This window comes from Rhamphochromis sp. 'chilingali' (genome assembly GCF_963969265.1).
Source record: "Rhamphochromis sp. 'chilingali' genome assembly, chromosome: 20".
Taxonomy (NCBI): Eukaryota; Metazoa; Chordata; class Actinopteri; order Cichliformes; family Cichlidae; genus Rhamphochromis; species Rhamphochromis sp. 'chilingali'.
Genome location: NC_137947.1, coordinates 648,132 through 670,570, shown reverse-complemented (window position 1 = coordinate 670,570; position 22,439 = coordinate 648,132). Strand labels below are relative to the sequence as shown.

Sequence of the window (22,439 nt, the reverse complement as noted above, 5' to 3'; positions counted from 1 at the left end):
ACACTAGTGTGGACGCGGAGCGTTTTCAAATCTATCTGGGCTAGTGTGGACGTAGCCTACGGTTGGAAACCTGCAGTCAGCTGAGACTGAAGAAGTCCCCCAGCTGAGTGCTGAAACATTTGTCCCACTGAAAACGCTTCGTCCAGATGAACAGAATCAACTTTTTGAGTCACTTTTCAACTAACATCACATATTGCACAGTGAATTTTATCATTCTAAATGAACGGACTTTTGCATTCACAGAGAAAGATGCTGCTATCGACGTTGCCAAAAGTGGTATTCTACCCATACTGGCTCAGGCCTTACAGAGAAAAAGCAGTCTGAGCTGCCAGGTGGCTTTGGTGGTGGCAGAGATGGCCCGAGAAGGTAGAACACTTGAATACTATAAAACTGGGTGTGCTTCATAAAACAGTTTGTACAGTATAAGCTTCCTTATTTTGTCTTGTCTCATGTTCTCTTTGAAGAGCTTTAGGATTCTACAAGGTCCTTAAAACCAGTTTAACTCATGTTAAGGACCTTGTACTATGTTTATTTTTAATTACAATAATTATTAAATATCAAATAAAAATATATTGCAGTGTATAAGGAAACATTTTTATCCCTTTTAAGTAACCTAAAGCCAGTATGTGTAGGATTATACAGATGAAGCCACTTTAGAAAACATCCAAACTGGTTTAGTTTAGTGCCACTTTCAACTTACTGGGTTGACGTTTTATCTGTACGAGGTTGTTGTGTTTTTTTTAATATTATTTCTGATATGAAAAAATGCACTTAAATTCCACACAGAGTGGCTGAAAATGTGATGCTTTTAAAAAATGCTTATGCTCCAGTGATGCGTCATGAGACTAAAACACCAGGTTGCTTCATAGCTGTTGAGTAACATATGCAACATAGCATTTAAAATATACCAGCGTTTACAAGGTTTAATGTCCTTGCATGTGTTGTAGCTGCAGTGAGGGAGCCATGCATCGAGGCAGGCCTGGTGAAGGTGTTGGTTCCCCATCTGAACAGCGATGACCAAGAAATGCTGCTGAACTCTGGCAGGGCCATCGGGCGCATCTGCTTTGACAACTGTGAGTTGGTGGGACACTGCTGGCTCCGTCAGCAGGGCGTTCTCAGTGTGCTGATGAGTCTGATTTCTTTTGAAGGCTACAGAGAGTGACAGATCTTAATTCCAAACTACATGATATTCTTGTCATGGTAACTACATCATGTTAGGCAACTACAGATCAGTCATGCGAGCTGCTTTCAGAACATGTGTCAGGTTTCCTAGATGCAGCGTTGCTTTGCATCCATTATTGCACTATGCAAGATAAAATAACTGCATGATGCCTATTTTTGTTCCTGACTGCCAAAACTGTCCAGATCCTGCCATAATCGGACTGATATAGCGTGAAATGTTATATAGGAGCTAACTTATGCTTTGAAATATGTGAGACTGTCGCCATAAAAGCAGGCACACAGTCAACAACATTACACAGGGTGCGCTGGAGCATTCAAAGCATGGTTAACTGGTGTAGAGTAAGCCTGCCAGTACACTGTCTTAGTGTACTAGTTTCTATGGAAGCCCATTTCCGCCACTAAAAAAAAAAAAAAAAAAAGGATCCATAACTCAAAATTTCGATTTATTAACTCAAAATTTTGAGAAAAGCCACTCGAAGTTTCGAGTTAGCGCTGCCAATCAGTAATCTACGTGAATGACGTCATTTCCTCGTTACCCAGAAGCTGAAGCCTCAGCTACAAATGCTACAGCTAAGCTAGGTATTACATCCAGTTGCACAGATTGCTGAGTGTTTTCAGCCTGGCTTCACAAATGATGAAATCCCTGTTATTAGCTGAATCACACGGTGTTACTATCAGCAAACGTACTCGCCAAAGCGCCAATTTGTTGGGATCCGTTTTTGAGTGCGCGCTCCTCTGCGCCATAAGCTTCCGGGTAACAAGAAAGCGACCTCATTCACGTATATTTTTGAGCTCGATAAGAACCAGTCCGTGTACCACAGAACTGCCTCTCGTTAAACGCTTAGAACTTGTCAGCATCCTGAGAAAAAGCTCTGAGATCCATTTTTTAACAAAATGATAAAAATGGATATCTAGAGGTCTCCCACTTTATTCCTTAACACTTATCTCTGTCTCCTACCTTTTTTACCTAGCATACCAGCAGGACCAGTTGGTCCAGAGTGGTGTAATCCCCAGACTCGTTTCCATAATGAGGGCGTATCCTGACAACGATCCACTGGTCAACGTCTGTCTGCTGGCCTTGTGTAACCTGGCAGACATGGGTGATTATTTACTATTTGTATTAAGTGCTGTTAGATGTAGTTTGATCGTCAGTGCTTTAGTGATTACACATGTTCTTTACAGCTACAGCATTGCCTTTAATTAATGTGCCTGCAACCAGTGTTGGGTAAGTTACTTTAAAAAAGTAATTCATTACTAATTACTTAGTCAATATTGTATTTTAAATACTTATCTAATTACTGTGTCAGAAAAGTAACTTAATTACTAAATAAGTAATTTAACCAAATACTTCTTAGAATCCCTCTAAACCTCGAGTGGCAGACGATAGAAATTAAACTCTTTAAATAATGAATAAAGACGGAGACTCTGCAGTACGCAGCGGCAGCATCTCTTCCACAGTGTAGCCTGCAGTCGTTTTTAAGCTCACCTTCAGACGCTTTCTGCGCTGCTGAAGTAAAATCAGGTTTTGCTGCCTAGCGGGAGTTGCCGCGGTGTTATCCATGGATGATGAACAAGGATCGCTCAGAAGTGTTCGTCTATGCTCCGTGTCAGGCGCTTCAGTAGATGACTCGTGCTACGAACAGCAGCCCATAGTTTTTACATATTACTGTAATGTTCTTGTCTGCTCGTTTCAGAAAAGTGAAGAGACGGGAATATGTCCACCTCAAAAAACAGCCACTCGCTTCAGTCCGACAGCTTCCGCTGTAGAAAACGACTGTGCAGCAAACCGGTGTGAAATGACGCGCAGCTGCACTACAGCCATGTTAAAGCGGCAGAGTTTACTTCTACGTTTAGAAGACAAATGATTGAAATGAAATATTCAGCCAGTTTAATTATTTTACCATGTAACGCAAGTACATTGTAAGTAACTGTAATTGAAATACCTAAAAATGAACAGTAATCAGTTACTCTACTCTTTCAGTGGAAAAGTAACTTAATTACAGTAACGCGTTACACCCAACACTGCCTGCAACCCTAAACATGAAGCAGGGAGGGTTTTCTTTTGTGAGCAACATGCCAGAGATAAATGGCTGACACAGTAAATACTTTGTCACTCACTGTGGTAACCACATCAGGCCAGAGTAATCTTTTTAAGCCTTTTAACAGAAGAAAGCATTTAGCATTTGAGTTTAGCCATGCTTTAGCACTCGAACTACTCAACAAACTGTACGTTACAAATGTATTGGTATTAATATGGCATGCACCTGGAGAGATTTAGGGTTCAGTATCTTGCTCAGAGCACTGACCTGTTGAACTGCTCTACCTCCTTAGCCACAGTTCTTTTTAGCTACTGTGATCTAATGGGGTGACTAATTACAGCTTACACAGTTAACATATCCAGGTGTCCCAGAGGGAGGTGGGCTAATACTTCAGAAATGAAAAAAGAACGATTCACTGTGCAGCTGTTCTGCTGTGATTATGATATGTCACTAACTCTGTAGCTGATTACACACCACATGTGTTTGCAGACTCTGCAAGGGAGGCGCTGGCACAGCTGGATGTTGCAGATGTACTGATATTTCAGCTGAAACAGGCCCCTGATGCTGAACGCCGACATGTCATTTTGGAAATACTGGGCTCTCTGGGAGAGAGCGGTAAGGGCATGTTTTTAATCGATCGGTGAAACGTTCTTTTTAGTACCGTGTACTTTTCGAACCTTTTGTTGCTCCACTTCCAACTTATTTGAAACATGCTGCTTTCATCCAATTCACAATGAGCTAATACGTTTCATGAGCTACTAAAATATTAAATCAGTGTTCTGTGTTTTAATGTCAGTTTAAATGCGTCTACGACATTTGCAGATCCGTTGTATTTGGTTTTCCTCTACTTTTTACGCAGAGCCCCAGCTTTTCTGGAGTTTGGGTTGTAGGAAGCTTGAGGGAGATGGAGAGCAGCCTTGGCATGTGCTTATTGTTTTCAATTTATTGTGAAATACATTGCCTTGACTTGAACTAAGAAAATGTGTCTCCTATTATGAAAGCACTCAAAGACTTTTACCACATGTGCTGCTCAGTAACAAAATAAAGTCCAAACATTAGTTTTCTTCATGCATATGTTCATGATTAATGGAGACAGTAGTAAAACTTGTTGGGTTGTCGTCCTGAGGCAACTGTTGTTGTGATCCGGTGCTCTATGAGTAAATTGAAATGAATTGTTCTGTGCCACCAGATACTCTGAAACTACAGTTTGCAGAGTCAGGAGTCCCAGAAGCTTTATCCGAGATGATTCGGAGTCTGCAGGGAGGGTCTGACCCACATGACCTCTGCAGCATCAAGATTGCCTCCAACCTAATGGTGTCCCTGCTTTTAGGGGGTACGTAATGCATAGCAACAACATTGTCTTAGTGTAGGTTTGAAAGGAAGAAGTGGTCAGATGACAAACAGGAAGACAAAGTGCTGAAATTGCACTGCGCTGGGATCCACTCACCAAGACGCTCGCATAATGCAGAGCTCCTGAGCAAAACCTCTGTTCCCCCTGGCTTTGCCTCTCATTGGGCATCTACTGTCTGTAAGTAGTTTCCCTTAGTGTTGAGAGGTTTCTTTTTATTTCAATGACATCTAAGAGTGGCATTGCTAAACAGGGCAGAAGCTATGCAAGCATGGTGACAGAGACCACGCTGAAAGTTCTAACAGCCTGGAGTATTGCATCGAATGCTTTTGTTGAACTTTGTCCCAACTCAGTAGTGTGCTTAAACAACTGCAGGAGGACGTCTGTGCTGTGAAAACGTCACAAGTTCAGTTAACACAGATATTGCCGACAGAAATGAGAGACTGGAAGAGGCAGATCGTCGCATTATGAACAGCTGGCTAGAAGCTAAAGACATCAAAGAGGCGTGACCAGCTAGAAAGAGCAGCAGTGTCTTAATCTGTGATTGTTAGAGTGAAGTAACGTGTAGAAGGTGCAAAACTGTACAGACCATATCAAACCTCTGATAGCACAGGTGGTGTACATACAGGTCCACAAGTATTTGGACGGAGACAACGTTTTTCTCAATGTTGTTCTGCACGTTATCACAGTGAAACGAAACGACTCAGATGCAGCTGAAGTGCAGAATTTCAGCTTTAATTCAGTTGAACAAAAAGCATTTTTGACACAATCCCTTTATTTCAGGGGCTCAAAAGTAATTGGACAAATTAAATAGCTGAAAATAAAAAAATCGTTTCTAACGCTTGATTAAAACCCGTTTGCTGGCAGTGGCAGCCTGCAGCCTTGAACTCATGGACATCACCGGCTTTCCTCCTTTTGAATGCGCCTCCAGGACTTTACTGCAGCGACGTTCAGTTGCTGTTTCTTTGTGGAATCGTCACCATGGACAATGATTCTGCGATCATCCACCACTGTTGTCTTCTTTGGACCTGCAGGTGTTTTTGCGTCGTTGTGTTCACCTGTGATTTCTTTCTACCAAACTGTAGGTTTTGCCAATATTGTACCAATTTCTCAGGTGTTTGTTTTCTGTTTTCGCAGTTTAAGGAGGCTTGTGTCACCTGCATGGAGAGCTCCTCTAACTGCATGTTGTCTGTTCGTAGCAAAATCTTCCAAATGCAAGCACCACCTCAAGTCAACTCCAAACCTGCTTAGTTGATAATGAAACAACAAAGGAAATGTCCACACATGGCATTGAAATAGGCTTTGACTCAAGTGTCCCATTGTTTTTGGTCATTTGCCAGAGTGGCAAATGTTAAAGAGCTGAAATTCTAAAGAGTTCATCCAATTTAAAGGCTGATACCTTCAAATAAAAGCTGAGAGTCTTCACAACATGAATATGTTTAGGTACACAGGGAAAAAACAAACTTGTGTCAGTGTCCAAATATATATATATATAGACCTAACTCTGCCTATTCTGGATAATGATCATCAGCTGAGACCTCTCTGTAAATGATCGGGACACTTTTCTTTCGTTTGGCACCGACGTCTTTGCAGCTGACTCCTCACTGCTGTCTCAGGTCACTAAAAAGGGAAGGAGACCTCACTAGAACCACATCTCCACCTGCTCCATCACCCTCCCTGCCGCTGCCCCTTGAGCCAAAGACCACACCACTGCCACACTATCGTTGGAATATTCCAGACATTCCTGGAATGTGAGCGAGTGATGATGCAGTGAAGGAGAAACATAAAACAGAGGTGCAGGGCATGGAAAAAGAATGTGAGATTATTAAAGCACGTAGAAAGTTGCAGACAAAGAATATTTGGCTCACGCTGACCTTCCCTGCCATGCTGTGACTCCGTTCTTGTAGATGAGGTTTGATGACCACATAGCACTGGATTTCATCACAGTGAGGGGTGTGTTGTTTGTTGGTGGGTTTGACAGGTTGTTTACTCAAGGGGAGGGGTATTTTGGTATTTTGTGGTTACTTCTGAAAACGTTTGTTCCTGGGCAAAAGTCAGAGGTATGTTAAAGAGTGGAAGCACAAAAGAAAGGATACCATATGAACATATATTATCCTGTATTAATAATATAGGGACAGAGTAATTTCATGGCATAGCAGGGGTGCTAATAATTCCATTAAGCTTAAGAGATGTTTGCTTTATCTCAAATCACATTGGGCAGATGCAGCATTTATACAAGAAACATCTATGATTGGTTCAGAAACAGCTACATTTAGCAAGTATTTAGTGGCTCATTTAATAGTAAAAAACGGGGAGTGCCAAAATTGGATTTTGTTTCACTCAAAGAGCACGGAGGTAGAACATATGTCTGATCATCTGGCTAAAACTGATTACAGGCACACTTGAATCACTGGTGACGAGGACTAATAACCGTCAGGGAAAGATGCATTTTTCTCTCTGATTGTCCAGTAAATACGTTCATTGTGTCGAGTTACAAAACAAAATTAGTAAATAAAAGAAACGCACTGCACTTGTCACTGAATGTGTTGTGACCAATCGAATATGTAATCTCTGGTGTTGGTGCACTAGTGTATTGATTTACCTAATGTCACTGCTGCATGTGAATCTAAATCATGTGATTTTGTCACGTTGCTTTTTCAGTTATTTTCAAAAGACTGTTTGTGTGTCAGATGAGTCCATGCAGAAGTGTTTTGGTGAAGGATCAGGTCTGGTGTACCAGGATGTTCTGTCATGGCTCCAGAGCTCCAACACCCAACTGCAGCTATCGGGAGCGCTGGCCATCGCCAACTTCGCCAGGAATGGTGAGATGTTTGTCAAAAGGACACACTACATGGTCTTTTTGACTGTTTTTGACTGAGTCTGGAGAGACAGTTCCACTCTTTACAGCTCTCTAAACTTTTTTTAAGATAACTTAAGATTTCTTTTTCTTGGTTTTCACCCATTTTTTTCCGGGTGAAACATCTCAAAAACCCACTTTCTTCTACTTCCTCAGCAGAAAGGTTCCATCAGACTATCTGTCCAGACAGTTTACAGTTTATACATTAAATTCGAAATGGACGTTTTTTTAAATCTGATGTTTTAAACAGATCAAAACACGATATAATCATTCTCATTCATTAACAGTTTCTTTAACATACTGTTTTTTGTGTTCAGTGGTATTTAGTGTTATCACGTGATGTTTTTCTGGGGTGAAATGCTCGTACAGCAGCGGTCCCCAACCTTTTGTGCGCCACGGACCGGTTTATGTCCGACAATATTTTCACAAACCAGCTTTTAAGGTGTCGCAAATAAATGCAACAAAATAAAACCAGTACCGGTACCAAAAGAAAGAAAATGTATTTATAACACACGGGAAAAGACCCAGGGAAACCACCAATCTCACACCTGAGCCCCAGCTCTCGCGGCCCAGAACCACACAGCTCCAGTCTCTGTCCCGGGAGTTGGGGACCGCTGTTGTAGAGCACACATCTCTAATCACCCCAAAAACAACAATTGGCTGCACAAGTTGGAATTTACTTTGAATTTTTTCTAATCCACGTGGAGTCAAAGTATACTAAAATACTCAATTATACCCTAATATTTGGTTTTATATCCCTTTACATATTGTACCTCGGCCAGATGCTTTTGGTAGCCATCGACAAGCTTCTGGCATAATGCTGGATGGATATTTGACCAATCGTCTTGGCAGAATTGATAGTTTACTCAAATTGGTTGGTTTCTTTGGATGAATCCAGATTTGAAATGTATTCCACAAATTTTCAACAAGTCTGAGTTTGGGGCTGTTAGCCTGCTTTATCTTTTCCTAATCCAGTCGTGTTATGTGTTTGGGATCATTGTCCCTTTGGAACACCCGGCTGTGTCCAACTTTCTGTCTTGATGCTGATCTGAGATGAAGTTACAGAATTGGAGGTAGTCCTCTTTCTTCATTATTCCATCCAGCTTGTACCACTACCACTGGCAGCAAAACAGCCCAAGACCATAACGCTGCCAGCACCATGGTGGATTGCTGGTACGGTGTTCTTAGGTTTTGTTGATCTGTGGAACCAGCACCCCACTACAGGAAGTCTGGATCAGCGCTCTGTTTAAAAAGTCCAGTCTCTGATCCTATGAGCATTACCCAGCATGCAGTGCAGAGCTTGGATGGAGCCGGTGAGTGAGGACGCTGTTCTAACTGCCTCTAGCCTCCAGGGAAAAAAAGCGAGACCCGAGTAGCTTTGCAGAGCCACTCCTACCAGCCATACCTGCTGCGGCAGCGCTTTAGGAAGAGGACGAGGTTTAAATCAGTGGCTTGGAAAGCTGCCCAAAGATCTGTTTCTTTAAAATGGGCAAAACACTACGTGTATAAAGGCTAATTTACACTACTGCTGTGCAGAAATGATAAGAGTTATGTGTGGAGGAGTAAAGCTGAGCTTTCCAAACCGTGAAGAAAGGTGGGATTGAAGTGCCCCCAGCTTACCTCTCATTACATCTGAGAGTGGGTGAAAGGTTTTATGTTTACAGTGATGCAAAGTGCTGTAACAGAGTTTCTTTATGCGCGTTTGCAAAAAGTAAATCATATTAATTTTGTGCATCCTCTTTTTAACCCTTTGTGAAACCATAAAGGTAAAAATCTGAGTATTAAATCCACATTAATACAAATAGTTCTTACTTTTTTACCCACTCTCAGATGTGATGAGAGATAAGGTAGACTTCAGTCTTTTTCAGGCCCACATCCAGTTTGAAAGGCTCGCCGTTACTCCTCCAAGCATGCCTCTTAACATTTTAGCTCAATCTTTGTGTCTTCTGACCATAAACCTTTTCTCCAGAAGGCATTTGGCTCATCCATGAGGGCAGCAGCAACTTTCAGTCACGGTTGAAGGTGTCAGTTGTGGAGCAAGGTTGGGTTTCTTTCTTTGTCAGCCCCCCCCCAGACAATGTAAAAATTGCATCATTGTGGACAGTGTGGGTCTCAGACATGGACAAAGTGGGGACATATCAGAATAAATTGTTTGAAGTGGTGATTCAGAAATCTGTAGTTGTACAGAAATGGCCCCAGGAGAACTTCCCAGGTTGTGTAAATCTGCAGTTCTTCATAGATCTTCACTCTGGTCCAGTAGCTTGTGTATTGGTCTGCCCAGTGAGTACTGTCACACAAGTTGTCAGAGTTTTACCCCTCATACTGCTGGATAAACAGCTCACTCAGGGACGAGGTCACACAGAGCTCAGGTTTTCACTCGCGAGGGGGAAGCAGTTGTCTCCAACCCACTTCAACTTGCTTTCCCCCTGCAGGTTGTTTTTATTGCTTACACACATGAACATTCATAAAGCATGTTGCTGTATTACCTATGAGAAATTACTATAACTGGTTACAAAGTGTGATTGTGCTGTGCAAGCATGGTTATACAATGTGTGGTTATATGATGGGAGTGCAGCTCTGCCAGGTTGTTGTTGGTAGAATCTGTTCTTCTCAAGGCTGCTTGTTGCCCTTATCAATGTCGTGCACGTAGTCATGTGCGTGGGTTACCTCGATAGCAAACAGAAGCATTCTAGCTTTCTAAATGGCAACCTACAGCACATACATTAAACCTAACACAAGTCCTGCTGGCACAGACAAACTAGCAGTTAGTCAGTTATTCTACTGCACGAGTCATGTATTTGAGACTGTGTGTATAATTAATAAAAAATAATAACAAAATTAAAACTTGTGCACCAATTCTTGCTTTACACAGTAGAGAGAAAAGCCCCAAATGACCTTCATGTTAATGTTTGTTTGTTTTTAAGTAGTTGGGTTTTGAGGACTGTTGTTTTTCTGTCAGACAGTAACTGTGTGAAGATGCTGGACCTCGGAGTGGTTCCTCACATCCTGACATTGTTGGAGCAGCACGTAGATGAAGGAGACGTATCTGTTCAACATGCCGGACTAAGCGCACTCAGAAACCTTGCCATTCCGGGTACAGGCTTCCACTGCCTAAGCAATCAAAAGAAACAAGTTCAAGTACATTTCATAACCTAAAATGATCCTGAATGTGTTTTGTCCTTAAAATCAATGTGAATTGATAAAGTAAAAGTGAAACGCTGAGAAAGTCGATAATATGACGTGTGTGTTCCCAGCCACCAACAAAGTGCGAATGCTGGAGGACGGGGTGACTGACAGAATAAAGACGCTGCTGCGCTCGGACATGCCCCCAGTTCAGTTCAAACTGCTGGGCACTCTGCGTATGATGGTGGACGGACACGGTGAGCAAAATGCTTAAAATGCTTCAGTTTGGAAGCAACAATTGTTTAGTTTTGATGACGTGATAACTTTGATTCTTCCCTCTGGTAGAAGACCTCTTATTGACCGTTGGGCACCAAACAGCATACAAACACACTGCTTTCCTGCAAAAATAAACTATGGGGCTAATGTATCAGCAGATCCAGTGAAACACCTGTCCATGTGGTGTAAGGTCTGAAGGGGATTGGGATAATGAGTGCTCTGGGTTTCTGTATGGGACACATTCTGTAGTCGTTACCAGATTTTCACACGTCTGAAACAGAAAGCCCGTTTAAAGAAATTAAATGAAAATATGAAATGAAAGTATGGAAACTTCCATCCAGGCCGAAAATTTGAAGGTATCAACGAGGCCATCGTCAACACAACGCTGAACAACAAAGGAAAAGCACCTCGCCAAGTCAAACACCTGACGTTAATTCAACAGAAATGTTGTGCGAGGATCAAAATTACATTTCACATGAGGAGACCCACCAAAAGTTCATGCTTCACTCCGATTAATGTAATACACAGTACATCTTTTCCCCCATGTACAGCTGGCAGTCTTTATTAACCGTTGTCAAAACAAACGTCTTCTACCCTGTGCTGCACTGTGTGTCAGAGGAAGCTGCGTTAGTGCTGGGGAGAGATGCTGACCTACTCGATCGGATCATGGAGTGGTGCGAAGCCAAGGATCATGCAGGAGTCAGAGGAGAAGCCAGTCGCCTGCTGGCTGCTCTCATCAGACATAGTCAGAACTCTGTGAGTCAGATTCTTCTACTGGGAATGTTTCTCTGCTTAAGTTCTAATTTGTTTGTGTTGGTTATCGAACTCGCTTTGTCGGATGTTCACCTATTATCTTATGATCGGCTGATTCTCTCTCTTTAACAGGAAGTTGTCCGTGAGGTAGCCAGAGCCAATGGAATTCGGCATCTTATTTCTATGGCATCAAGTGAACATGTCATCATGCAGAATGAAGCCCTGGTTGCCCTGGCAATTGCAAGTGCCATTGACATTGGTAAAGCAATTTCAAGTTCTTCGGCTGAATTTATCAGACATGTCAGAGTGTAGTTCTAGTGAGATCTCTCAAGTTGGGCCTGAGATTTCTGATGGCCCAAGAAGCTCTGCAGCGCTTCTAAATCCTAGAAGGATCCAAAGTGTTACTACGAAGGGTTCTCCAGGTAGGAATGAGCAATTACTCTGGAATATATTTGGGAACGTTCCAACACTGGCTTTGGTTAAAAAGTACAAACTATCAGACAACTAGTTTGGTCTCGTCTGGAAGTGACTTTGAATTATTTGGTGTATCAAAGGAAGAGCCTGGCACTCCATTAGCAGTGTTGGGAAGGTTACTTTTAAAATGTATTCCACTACGGATTACAGATTACATGCCCCAAAATGTATTCTGTAACGTATTCCGTTACGTTACTCAATGACAGTAACGTATTCTGAATACTTTGGATTACTTAATATATTATCATGCTGTTTACAACTGCATGAATGTACGATTGCTGTGATTTATTACTGTTACTGAAGGTCCGCGGCTCCGAACCGTAGTAAAGGCTAATGGCTGGCTAATACGTCGGGTTCGTAGCTGAAAACTAGCTTTACTTTGTTGTCTGGGTCAAGTTTGAGACAGAGAGAGGCGTTGAAAGGCTGCTTATTGTTTCAGAGGAAAACAGGAACACGGTGTACAGTCGAGTCTTAACAGCTTACTCACAGCTGGGCTCGTCAGGCTCTCTTCTTGGCTGCAGTGGTTGTTATTATATTTACATGCTTCCAGCTCCCGTTTCTGCTCGGTGACAGCTCGTACCTTTTTCTCCCTCCCTCGCTCACAGACACATAACGGTATGGCGGTCCATTCTGCCTGCAGCACGGACTACACTGCCCATCAGGCTGCATGCTTTAGGGCGATGCCTGTAGCATTCGGCCTATTAGCTTAGCACAACAACAACAACAACAAAAAGGCGCTCTCTCACCCAGGAAACACACAGACGCAGAGAGCGTGTGTGTCACCCTGTAACCATGGCAACCATAACGCTGCCGCCTGGAACAACAGAACAAACAAAACCCAAACAGTCCTGAAACAGGAAAGTACCGCCGTGGAATCCATTTATTTCAACAAAGTAACTGTATTCTAAATACCACCTTTTAAACAGTAACTGTAACAGTAATATTTTGTATTTTAAATACTTAACATGTATTCTGTTACTCCCCAACACTGTCTGTTAGTGTTCACAACACGTTGTAATTTGGTGTCTGTGGAAGTGAGTGACGTGTAGAGTATCACAGTAGTTTGGGCTCACGTAAATATGTTGTACATAGAATGACCTCATGATTGAAACGTCAAAACACTACCAGCCCATGCACACCCACCCGGGATTTAAAAATATTTTACCATAACCAGCAGGTTGTATGTTACACGCACACAGGTCCTCCACCAGATTCCCAGGACTGAGGATTCCTCTGGACAGGGTCTCGGAACTCATTCTTGGGATTTGTTGGAGCCACTCACCCAGTTTGTCCGTCTGTACCTGGACATCCCACAGTATCTTAGCTTGGTATTCAAAACCAGGGGGCGTCTCCCAGTGTGACCTGAGGATCTCCAGGCCATATTCAGCACAGATGTTTCTGTACACGATGGTTATGGCGTTCCATGTATGCCCTGCCTGCTAGCATCTTGCACCCTGCTGTTATGTGCTGGATTGTCACAGGGGCACCTTTACACTGGGGTCTTGCCTGGTGTGATAGACCCCAGCCTCTGTGGATCTAGTGCTCAGGGCTTGTTCCTGTGCTGCTATGATTAGTGCCTCTGTGCTGTTTTTCAAACCATATTTTGCTGGCTTCTAAAGTTTTTTGCTGTTGAAACTGTAATTTCTGCTTGACATCCTTTACAAGGTTAACGGTGCAACCACTGCTAATCAACACACCATGAAGGCTCCCGACTTGGTTTGTCTTCTACCAAGGCTGACTTTGTTTTTAGCCTGTCTGTCAGTTTTTTCTGTCCTCAAGCCTCGGCTGTCTGTGGTCTCCCACCATACTCAGTCTTCTGTGGGGCCGTCTGCTCCAGAGCAGGATGATGCTTTAGCATCCGTGGCTACTGGATGCCCCTCGCTCAGCCCAACGATAATGGGGACCGTTTGGACAATGAAGATGGGATGGCTGCCCAACAGGGATGCTGGTCCAATTTCATTCCTCAACATGCTCCTCCTTCTCATGGCCTGCTCAGCACTGGATTGGCTGTCGCAGCTGTGTCACCCCCGGACTTTCTCGCCACTTCAACACTCCTCCAGGCTGCCTGGCTCCAGCACAGACGCCTAGCCGTCTCTCTCCTCCAGGCTGTAGCAGACGCATGGCGGACCTGACCACTACACTTTTAAACACTGTTCTTTATTCTCAGTTGTTGTTTCTTTTGCACTCGGCTGCAGCTTTTCAGCTGCCAGCCACACATACACAACAACAACTACCCAGTACAGACTTGAATGCAGAGGAGGCGTGACGAGCTGCTGCAGCTCCAGTGTGTCAGCCTCCCTGCAGTGGCGCCACAGACCTGCCACGCAGGCCGTTTTCCTCTGCCAGGTACTACTACTATTGTCGCTGCTGCCACAGCTGCATCTTGGCGCTCACATGCGGCCATGCCCCTGCTCATCATCGACCACCTCCTCAAGGCCGAGTCTACCCACGTCTATGGCTCAACACTTGGCGATGCTCGGTGGCCGTACCGTTTGCTCTCCTGGGGCCTGTGTGAAGGATATTACTCTGACTGCTCTTCAGCTGTTGACCACCTGCACATTTGGTTCAAGGGTGCTGCAGGAATGAAAACATTGCCTATGTGGACAATTTCACATCATTCCTCAAACGCCCGGAACTATTTAAACAGCTTGTTGTATATTGTAATCTATCAACTCCCAAATCCTGCAATAATTTCTTAAATGAATTCTTTTATCTGTTATTGTTCATTTTGGTAAAAGCATCTTGGTAGCTGACTTTACATATTCATGGTGCCTCTAACTGCACTACCACAGAATTTCTTAACATTGCAAAGGCGTTTAATTTAGTGCAACATGTGGTGGCCACACACTGGACACAGGTTTTACTTTTGGCTTCTCTATAAGCACTTTGTACACGTCTGATCACAAATGCATAATGTTTGACACCGTTGTGCGTCCAGTGTTGTCTTCCCAGAGAAAAACGATTACACCTTGCATCTTTAATGAGCACTCAGCAGCTCAGTTTTCTGCTCTCTGACCTTACTGCATCAACAACTACCTTTTCAGATATCAGTGACTTAATGAATTGGTTGAATAATGTATGCTCACCAATTCTGCATCATGTTAAAATTCAGATTAGTCCAAGTTACAAATTCTTCCCGCTGGATCAGTGATCATATCCGCCACCAAGAGAAAATCTGAATGTAAGTGGAAAAAGACTCCTCTCCATGTTAACTATCTCCTTATGATGCAGTTATTAGTCACGCTCAGCCAACTCAGCTTAGGCCACGTACACGGGGGTATTTCTGAAAATGGAGATTTTCAGTTTTAAATTTTTTTAAAACCTGTCCACACGTGCAGTTTTGAAAAAACATCTCCATCCACGTGTAAACGCTAAAACCAAAGTCAAACGCTCATGCCAGATCCTGACTGTGTGAAATGTTGGCCAATCAGAAGTCTAGAAGCCCGGGAGGGATCCTGGCTCCCCCTTAGAGAGAGAGGTGCCACTGAGCGCTGGTTCCACAGATCAGCACACAATACAACACAATAATGACCTGTTGCAATTTAGCAAAACACAAGATGTTTGATGTCAATACTGAACAGAGATGATGTCCATCAAAGAATATATGTTTACCTATTTTTGCATGTCTGTAAACAATGCAGAGTCTATGAAGGATCCATTTGGGGAGGCAGACCTGTTACCCATGCTGAAGAAGATGTTGGAGGATCCTGTGGGAGCGGTCGAGGTCAAGTTCAGTGCTTTAGGTCTCATTTGCAGCCTGGCTAACTCCAGTATGTGTCTGATTTTAAAGCAACACATAGAAATTGCAGTAATTCTGTCCAGTGGATGTAGAATGATAAAGCTGTGATGTCAGTGTCAAAGGAGCCACAAAAATGCAGCAAGCAAACCTCGTGTGCACCTTTTAGCTTACAGCTCAGTGTCACAGAGATTAAATCCCCACAGGCAGGTTACAGGAAGTATGAAATATGGAGGCCCGAAGAAAACAATAAAATCCAAGATTCAGCAGCACTGAGTCCTGTTGCTCTTAAATCTACGTTCAGCTGTTTAGCAGGAGCGCGGCGGGTGCTGCTCGCTCAGATTTGAAGTTTAATTTTTCACGCAGAGTGAACGGCGGACGCTGATGTTTTTGTCACATTTTACAGAATCAAAATTATGTCAGTACGTCCACGCTGTAAACGCTGCACGGTCGTACTCTCTCCATCACTCCATGTTATCCATTGTTGATCTGCACACGTCTGTTGCTGCCACAGACGCCGCACGCTCGCCACTGTCATGAGACGCTCTCACAAACACAATCACGGTTTAGTAACGCAGCGTGCTTACGAGAAAGTAACAGGAATATAATTACTTTTTTACAATACTGATTCTTTACTTCACTCATTACGTGAAAAAAGTAATTGGATTACAGTAACACGTTACTTGTGTTACTGCTCAACCGCTGCTCAGGAGACACTGAGCAGCATTCACCCAGGAAGCACAGGAAACCAGAGCTAGGAGATATAAAGCTATGTGGGACAACAATGGACAAGGGGAGACTGAGACAGTGTAACCAGAGAGGAAATGTAGTTGAAGACAAAGAGAAAGTAATTATAAACACAAAGTCGTGATTAATTTAACAGAAGACTAGAAAATAGACCATGAAGTCCTAATGAAGACGACACCCTTCAACCCCGGGGACCATGACAACGTCACAAGTGTCACTCAGCTCTGTGTTTCAGATAGCGATGTTAATAGTAACAGGACACGAAGGCCATTCAAAATGGTTATTAGATATTCGGTTTTCTGAATTTCCAGTAGTAGTAGTGTGTTTACATTGGTGCCAATTTGGTGCAAAGTTGTCTTGGTTGCACAGCCTAAATGTGTTTCTCAGCCCTGAATGTTTGTGTAGCTACCTCGTGTACTTAAATGGTGGAAAAAATAAAGAGAATTTAAAAAGCAGAATTTTCATGCATCCTCAGCTATTTCAAAGACTTTTTCATAGAACGGCAGCATTATTGTAGAAAAATGGCTGATTCTTAGGGAGCCAGGTTTGAGCGTGTCACAGATTCTCCTGGTGTAGAATGACTCAGGTGTGTAATGTATTCAAACCAAGCTCTAAAGAACACAAAGTCTACTGTACACCCAATGATGATCAGAGAATATGCTACAGTGCATCTGCATAATTTGATCTGTTTCAATCAACCGCTTACTTTTCTCTTTTCTTTCTGTTCTTGTGTGCTCTAGGTGTCATGAAGGAGGCGTTGAACTCTGTGAATATGAAGGAAAGCATCAGTAAACTCACAGATCATAGCAGCAGTAAACTTGCCTCACAGGCCAGCTCCATACTGACCCTCCTGGGTGACACCAGCTAAACCAGCATCCTGCAGCAACAGGGACCCATCAGCTGAATGGATTTATCGAGCTTATTCAGTGGCATACTTAAACGACAGATATTTTACTGCACAAATATTGCAAAGTATTGAACTGGCTTCTTGTCACCTGTTCTGTAAAAATGAAGGGCCCTTTTTAGTCCCGGTGTGTGCATGTGTGGCAGGCAACAGATTATAGGAGTATTTGAGTTACGTGTTTGATTTGCTCAACATTATCTTTACACTGCACAATTCAGACATCATCTAAGCTCATTTATTTAGGTTTTCCTGTGAGTAGTAATGAGACATTTATGAATCAGATGGTCTGCAATGAGTATGTATGTGGGGCTCAAAGGTAACGACTGAATGAATAGCCACAGAAAAAGTATCCAGTCTCAGGCAGTCATGTACCATGACTAGCAACATCGTAGACATTTCACAAAGATAGCAAAAAGAAAGGGTAAGAGGGCAGGTGAAGTTAACTGGAGAACACATGTTAGGTGCACCGAGTTCTACAGTATTCTGGACCAAAGGGGATGGATGGAGAAATTTACTAAGAGCCACCTGATGGAGGCGCATGTGCACAGGTGTGGAGGGCACACAAAAGTTACGAATAAAACCTCAGTGCTAATATCTGTAACTCCAGTACCCGGTCATTGGCAAAGATTTTATTATAATATATGTTCATGTTATATAAAGTGTTATTGAATATCACTGAATGCGAGCACCACAGTGGTGCAGTGGAAGCTCTTTCTGCGTTGCAATTCCAGGCTTGTAATCTAATCCAAGTGCTGCACAGGAAGTAGGATGTCAGTAAACGGTACCAATAATTTAAGAACAATTGAAATACTCGGGGGGGCACTCTGGACAGGACCCCAGCCTGACGCAGAGATAAGTAATAATGTAGAAATGATCATATTAAATGCACTGGGGAAAAATGGGACAAACTGGAACTGGTCTGAAGCCGAGAAAGCTGATGAGAAGAGAAATGTGTTTGGGTGAACACAAACCAAGCATTTATAATTCTCAAAGTTAATGTTCTAATTACAAGAAAAAGATGAAGAGCTGCCAACAGTGCTGGTTAGGGCGGGAACATGCTCAGACTGAGGAAATGCACCAGTGAGTATTTGTGCTATTGAGGCCTTGACAGCCTCCTGATATTTGTTAAAATTTCATAAGACACTGCAAGCTCTCCTGCACTGAGTGCCCTTCATTTAAGGCGGTATGACCTCAAAGGACAGCAGTGCAGACAGCGTTAAACCGATGTAGAGATAGAGCCTCACACTTCAGCACATATTCTGCAAATGGGCCAAGCCAGCTGATCACAAACGAGAGAGTGCAGCATGGTCACGACTCTTACTTCAGCAACCTTGATTTTAAAAGGCTGGCACGTGGTGAGAGAAAGTAGCATCCTCAGCGTTGCATGTACACACAGATTTGACAAGTAAAAGAACCAAATGAAGCGTCTCAGCTCGTATGACCGACGCACGTGCTGGTGAGCCGATACTAACGGGGAACAATCATAAAATCACCAAGAATGAAAATATTAGTCAGGTAAACGTTTCAGTGAGAAAGCCAAGAAAACCTTTGCTGGGCTCTAGCAGCTTGTGAACAGGGAATGGTAATTCCTCAACAGGTTGACCAGCCAGCTTTGCAAAGTATGGAGAGAGAACCCTGCTGTTAGATAACTGCCACTTCTAATGTGGCCATCGGTCATGTGCGTAGTTGTCTGTCTCTGTGTGACTGGTGACCTGTTCAGGGTGTACCCCGCTTCTCAACATATGTGGGATAAGCTCACACCCACCACGGCCCTAAATCGGATAAGCATTAGAAAATGGATGGATCGGATGTTATTGAATATGCAGCCAGAATAGTTCACCAAACAAACGGACCTTTTTCTCAATATCCCGAAGGTGAAGAAGTGACGTGTTTGCATCACTGATTAAAAGAAACTTTGACGATATCAAGGAACTTGTTTTGTCATGCCGGTGATATGAAGTGTGATGATTCTGAAGCAATATTGTTTGACCTAAAGTAGTTTTATTTTAATTACTCCAGTAACAAAACGACCTACTGGATAAGATTGTGATGTACAAGTGAATGTGCAATGCTCTGGTTTGTCTGTATTGTGGCAGCTGAGGTGATGTTTCTATTTATTTTCTGATAGGTTGAACCTGTTGAAGATGACACAGTCTACGTTTTATAATAAGCCTGTCAGCTACTATCAAACCAGGCTGTCTGTAAATCACCAGTGATATTCTGATGAGTGGACTCAAACATTAAAACTTGCTTTATGGCATATACTCTTCCAATAAGAACTGCAACAGATGTGAAGGATGAACATACAAATAACAGCAACAAAGGAAGAGCCTGAGAACAGCCTCTGGCTATGAGGTGTGTGTTTCTGAAAGATCACATTTATCTTCTCAATAGTTTTATTTATATAGCACCAACTGAGAGTTGCCTCAAGGCGCTTTACATCTTAAGTTAAAGACCCAGATGAACATGTCTTGATGCATGCGCAATCATCGAAGTAAGGATAGTTGACTGTGTTCCTCTGGACGTAGCACTTTTTGTTAGTCGGAGAAACTCATCCAGGTGACGTCTTCAGTCTCGGCTGACTGCAGGTTTCCCCGATAAAAATAAACAGTAACATTTGTGTAATGACTGAAACCAGCACCACTGATGAACAATGGCTGTGAGGTCAGTTTCTCGATCATTGATCAACAACCACTCATCGACGACCACCATTCACAGAGAGTTGGGGAATGTCTGCAATCACAGCATTGTAAGATGGTGACAGATGTCTGTGAAGGTTCTCAGGTCATCCAGGCTATCGTAGTCTAGGGCGCTTGGGAAGAAAAACGTCTGGACTTCTTTAAGTTTCTTGAAGATGAAGTCCAGATGCTTTTCTTTCCAAGCTCCTTATAGGGACACATGTACCCTTGATGGTCTTTCCCTTTTCACATAAATGTCCTCCTTGATTCCTCGCTCAAACCAGCGCTCCTCCCTGTCCACGGTCCTCGTGGTCTTTGATGACCATGGCAAAACTATACCAGGACATTTGATGTTGGTTTTTCTTTGAATTTTGTTTGTGTTATGTCACAGTGCTGGCTGAAGCACTTAACATATTTAGGATTGCAGTCATGTTGTCTGACTTATAGAAAAGCTCTACGATTGAAGACTTCCTAGTGGTCATGTCATGTTTTTGTAACTAGAAAAATTAGAATAGAAAAAGGTAGCATAAAGACTTTCCCAGAGCACGATGGGAGCGTCCGATCAGCAACACAGCTCATGCTAATACCGCTCAGTGTTACAGAAACATTTATATATAGTTAAATAAAAGATCCAAATCATTTTATTTCAAATGGATGCATTTGTAGAATAAAAAAAATACACAACAAATGAACTGCCTGTTGGACAAAGTCACTGTTCTGCATTCTTGTAGGGTCTACCTTACAATATAAAGTACCTTGAGGCGACTGTTGTTGTGATTTGGCGCTGTCTAAATGAATTTACTCTCATCCATGTTTTGAATTTTACAGATTACTCAACAGACTAATGGGGCTCGAGCATAACAGCAATATCCATACCTACAATCCATTTTAAAGGAAGCACAATGTGAAGAAGATATTCAATACACTGCACTTTTTAACATTTGTATATAAACTAAACATTCTTATGTAGTAGCAACACTTTTTCAGTGTGCATCTGTAGCTGGGTCATTTTGGGGAGTGGCTAGCATGTGTGTTCTGTACAACATAAAGTGAATAATGTGCTGATGGGCGTGAAGCACACTTTTGCTGTGATGTTTAATGTAATATTTGTGTGAAAGTATGTTCTGGATGTAACTACAAATCACTCAACATGCGTGAACAGATCTGTATTTATAGGGAGGGCATTTTTTTGGCCTTTTAGAAGCTTTGTTCTAGAGTGAAAACAATAAAGTTATACAGTGTCTTCCTCTATTTTGTTTCTACGGTGTCATTTTTTTCAGTCATGTTATGGGTTTTAGGCAAAACAACAACAACACACAACAAAATCTGAAATCTAAGAAAATATCAGAAACTGAACAGAAACAACTCTTTGGCTGGTGTGAAATGACCTGTGTTTCTGAAGAGGCCAGAGCATGATACACACTGAACATACAGCTGAAGCTCTGCTGACGGATCTATACATACGCTGCTTTCATCTATGGCTAAGCACGTTTTCTGACATTCCAACATTCAATTCAATTTTATTTATAAAGCACCAAGTCACAGCAACAGCTGACTCAAGGCGCTTCACATTCCAATGGTTGCATCCTGAGAAACTGAGGGTTCATTATCTAACCCACAGGCGTCAAACTGCAGGCCGCGAGGGCCGGTGTCCTGCAGGTTTTAGATGTGTCCTTGATCCAACACAGCTGATTTAAATGGCTAAATGACCTCCTCAACATGTCTTGAAGTTCTCCAGAGGCTGGTAATGAACTAATCATTTGATTCAGGTGTGGTGACCCAGGGTGAGATCTAAAACCTGCAGGACACCGGCCCTCGAGGCCTGCAGTTCGACAACCCTCCAACCCAAGGACACAAAATACAGACTGGAGAAGCCAGGGATCAAGCCTTCAGCTTTCCAAAAGTAAATGATATGCACTAACTCTTGAGCCACAGCCAGCCTAAACTGTACTGACTTAAGGGGCTTTATATTATAACATAAAGACCCTACAATAATGCGGAAAAACCCCAACAATCAGATGACCATCTATGAGCAAGCACTTGGCAACAGTAGGAAGAAAAAACTGCCTTTTAACAGGAAGAAACCTCTGGCAGAATCAGGCTCAGGGGGAGGGAACCCTCTGCCATGACTGGTGAGGGGACGAAGACACATTGTGGAAGAGAGCCAGAGGTTAATAAGAACTAATGATGAAACCCAAAGTGGTGTAAATGGACAGGTTTTAATATATAGTGCTTTTCTACTCTGCCTGAGCACTCAACACTACAAACATGCCTTATTCACCCATCGATACCAACACATTTATGTGTACAAGTTCTTTCTGT

General features: G+C 42.7%; 1 protein-coding gene across 6 annotated transcripts in view; it reads left to right on the top strand.

The window, feature by feature from the left end:
* Positions 1–21,368, top strand: part of LOC308388467 (rap1 GTPase-GDP dissociation stimulator 1-B) — a 28,272-nt gene extending 6,904 nt beyond the window's left edge. The window contains exons 3-15 of one of the 6 annotated variants that reach the window (XR_013970105.1): positions 244–366; positions 948–1,073; positions 2,154–2,282; positions 3,711–3,836; positions 4,411–4,554; positions 7,260–7,391; positions 10,386–10,520; positions 10,681–10,806; positions 11,442–11,581; positions 11,711–11,837; positions 15,694–15,822; positions 17,276–19,794; positions 20,946–21,368. Coding sequence is in view for 4 of the 6 variants with exons in the window: in XM_080869211.1 (XP_080725337.1) it covers positions 244–366; positions 948–1,073; positions 2,154–2,282; positions 3,711–3,836; positions 4,411–4,554; positions 7,260–7,391; positions 10,386–10,520; positions 10,681–10,806; positions 11,442–11,581; positions 11,711–11,837; positions 15,694–15,822; positions 17,276–17,403 (1,565 nt within the window). In the remaining 2 variants the exon portion in view is untranslated. Of the gene's footprint in view, positions 1–243; positions 367–947; positions 1,074–2,153; positions 2,283–3,710; positions 3,837–4,410; positions 4,555–7,259; positions 7,392–10,385; positions 10,521–10,680; positions 10,807–11,166; positions 11,582–11,710; positions 11,838–15,693; positions 15,823–17,275 lie in introns of those variants that run through there. The other 5 variants (XM_080869212.1, XM_080869211.1, XM_080869213.1 and 2 more) reach the window with 5 other exon arrangements.
* The last annotated feature ends 1,071 nt before the right edge of the window (positions 21,369–22,439 follow it).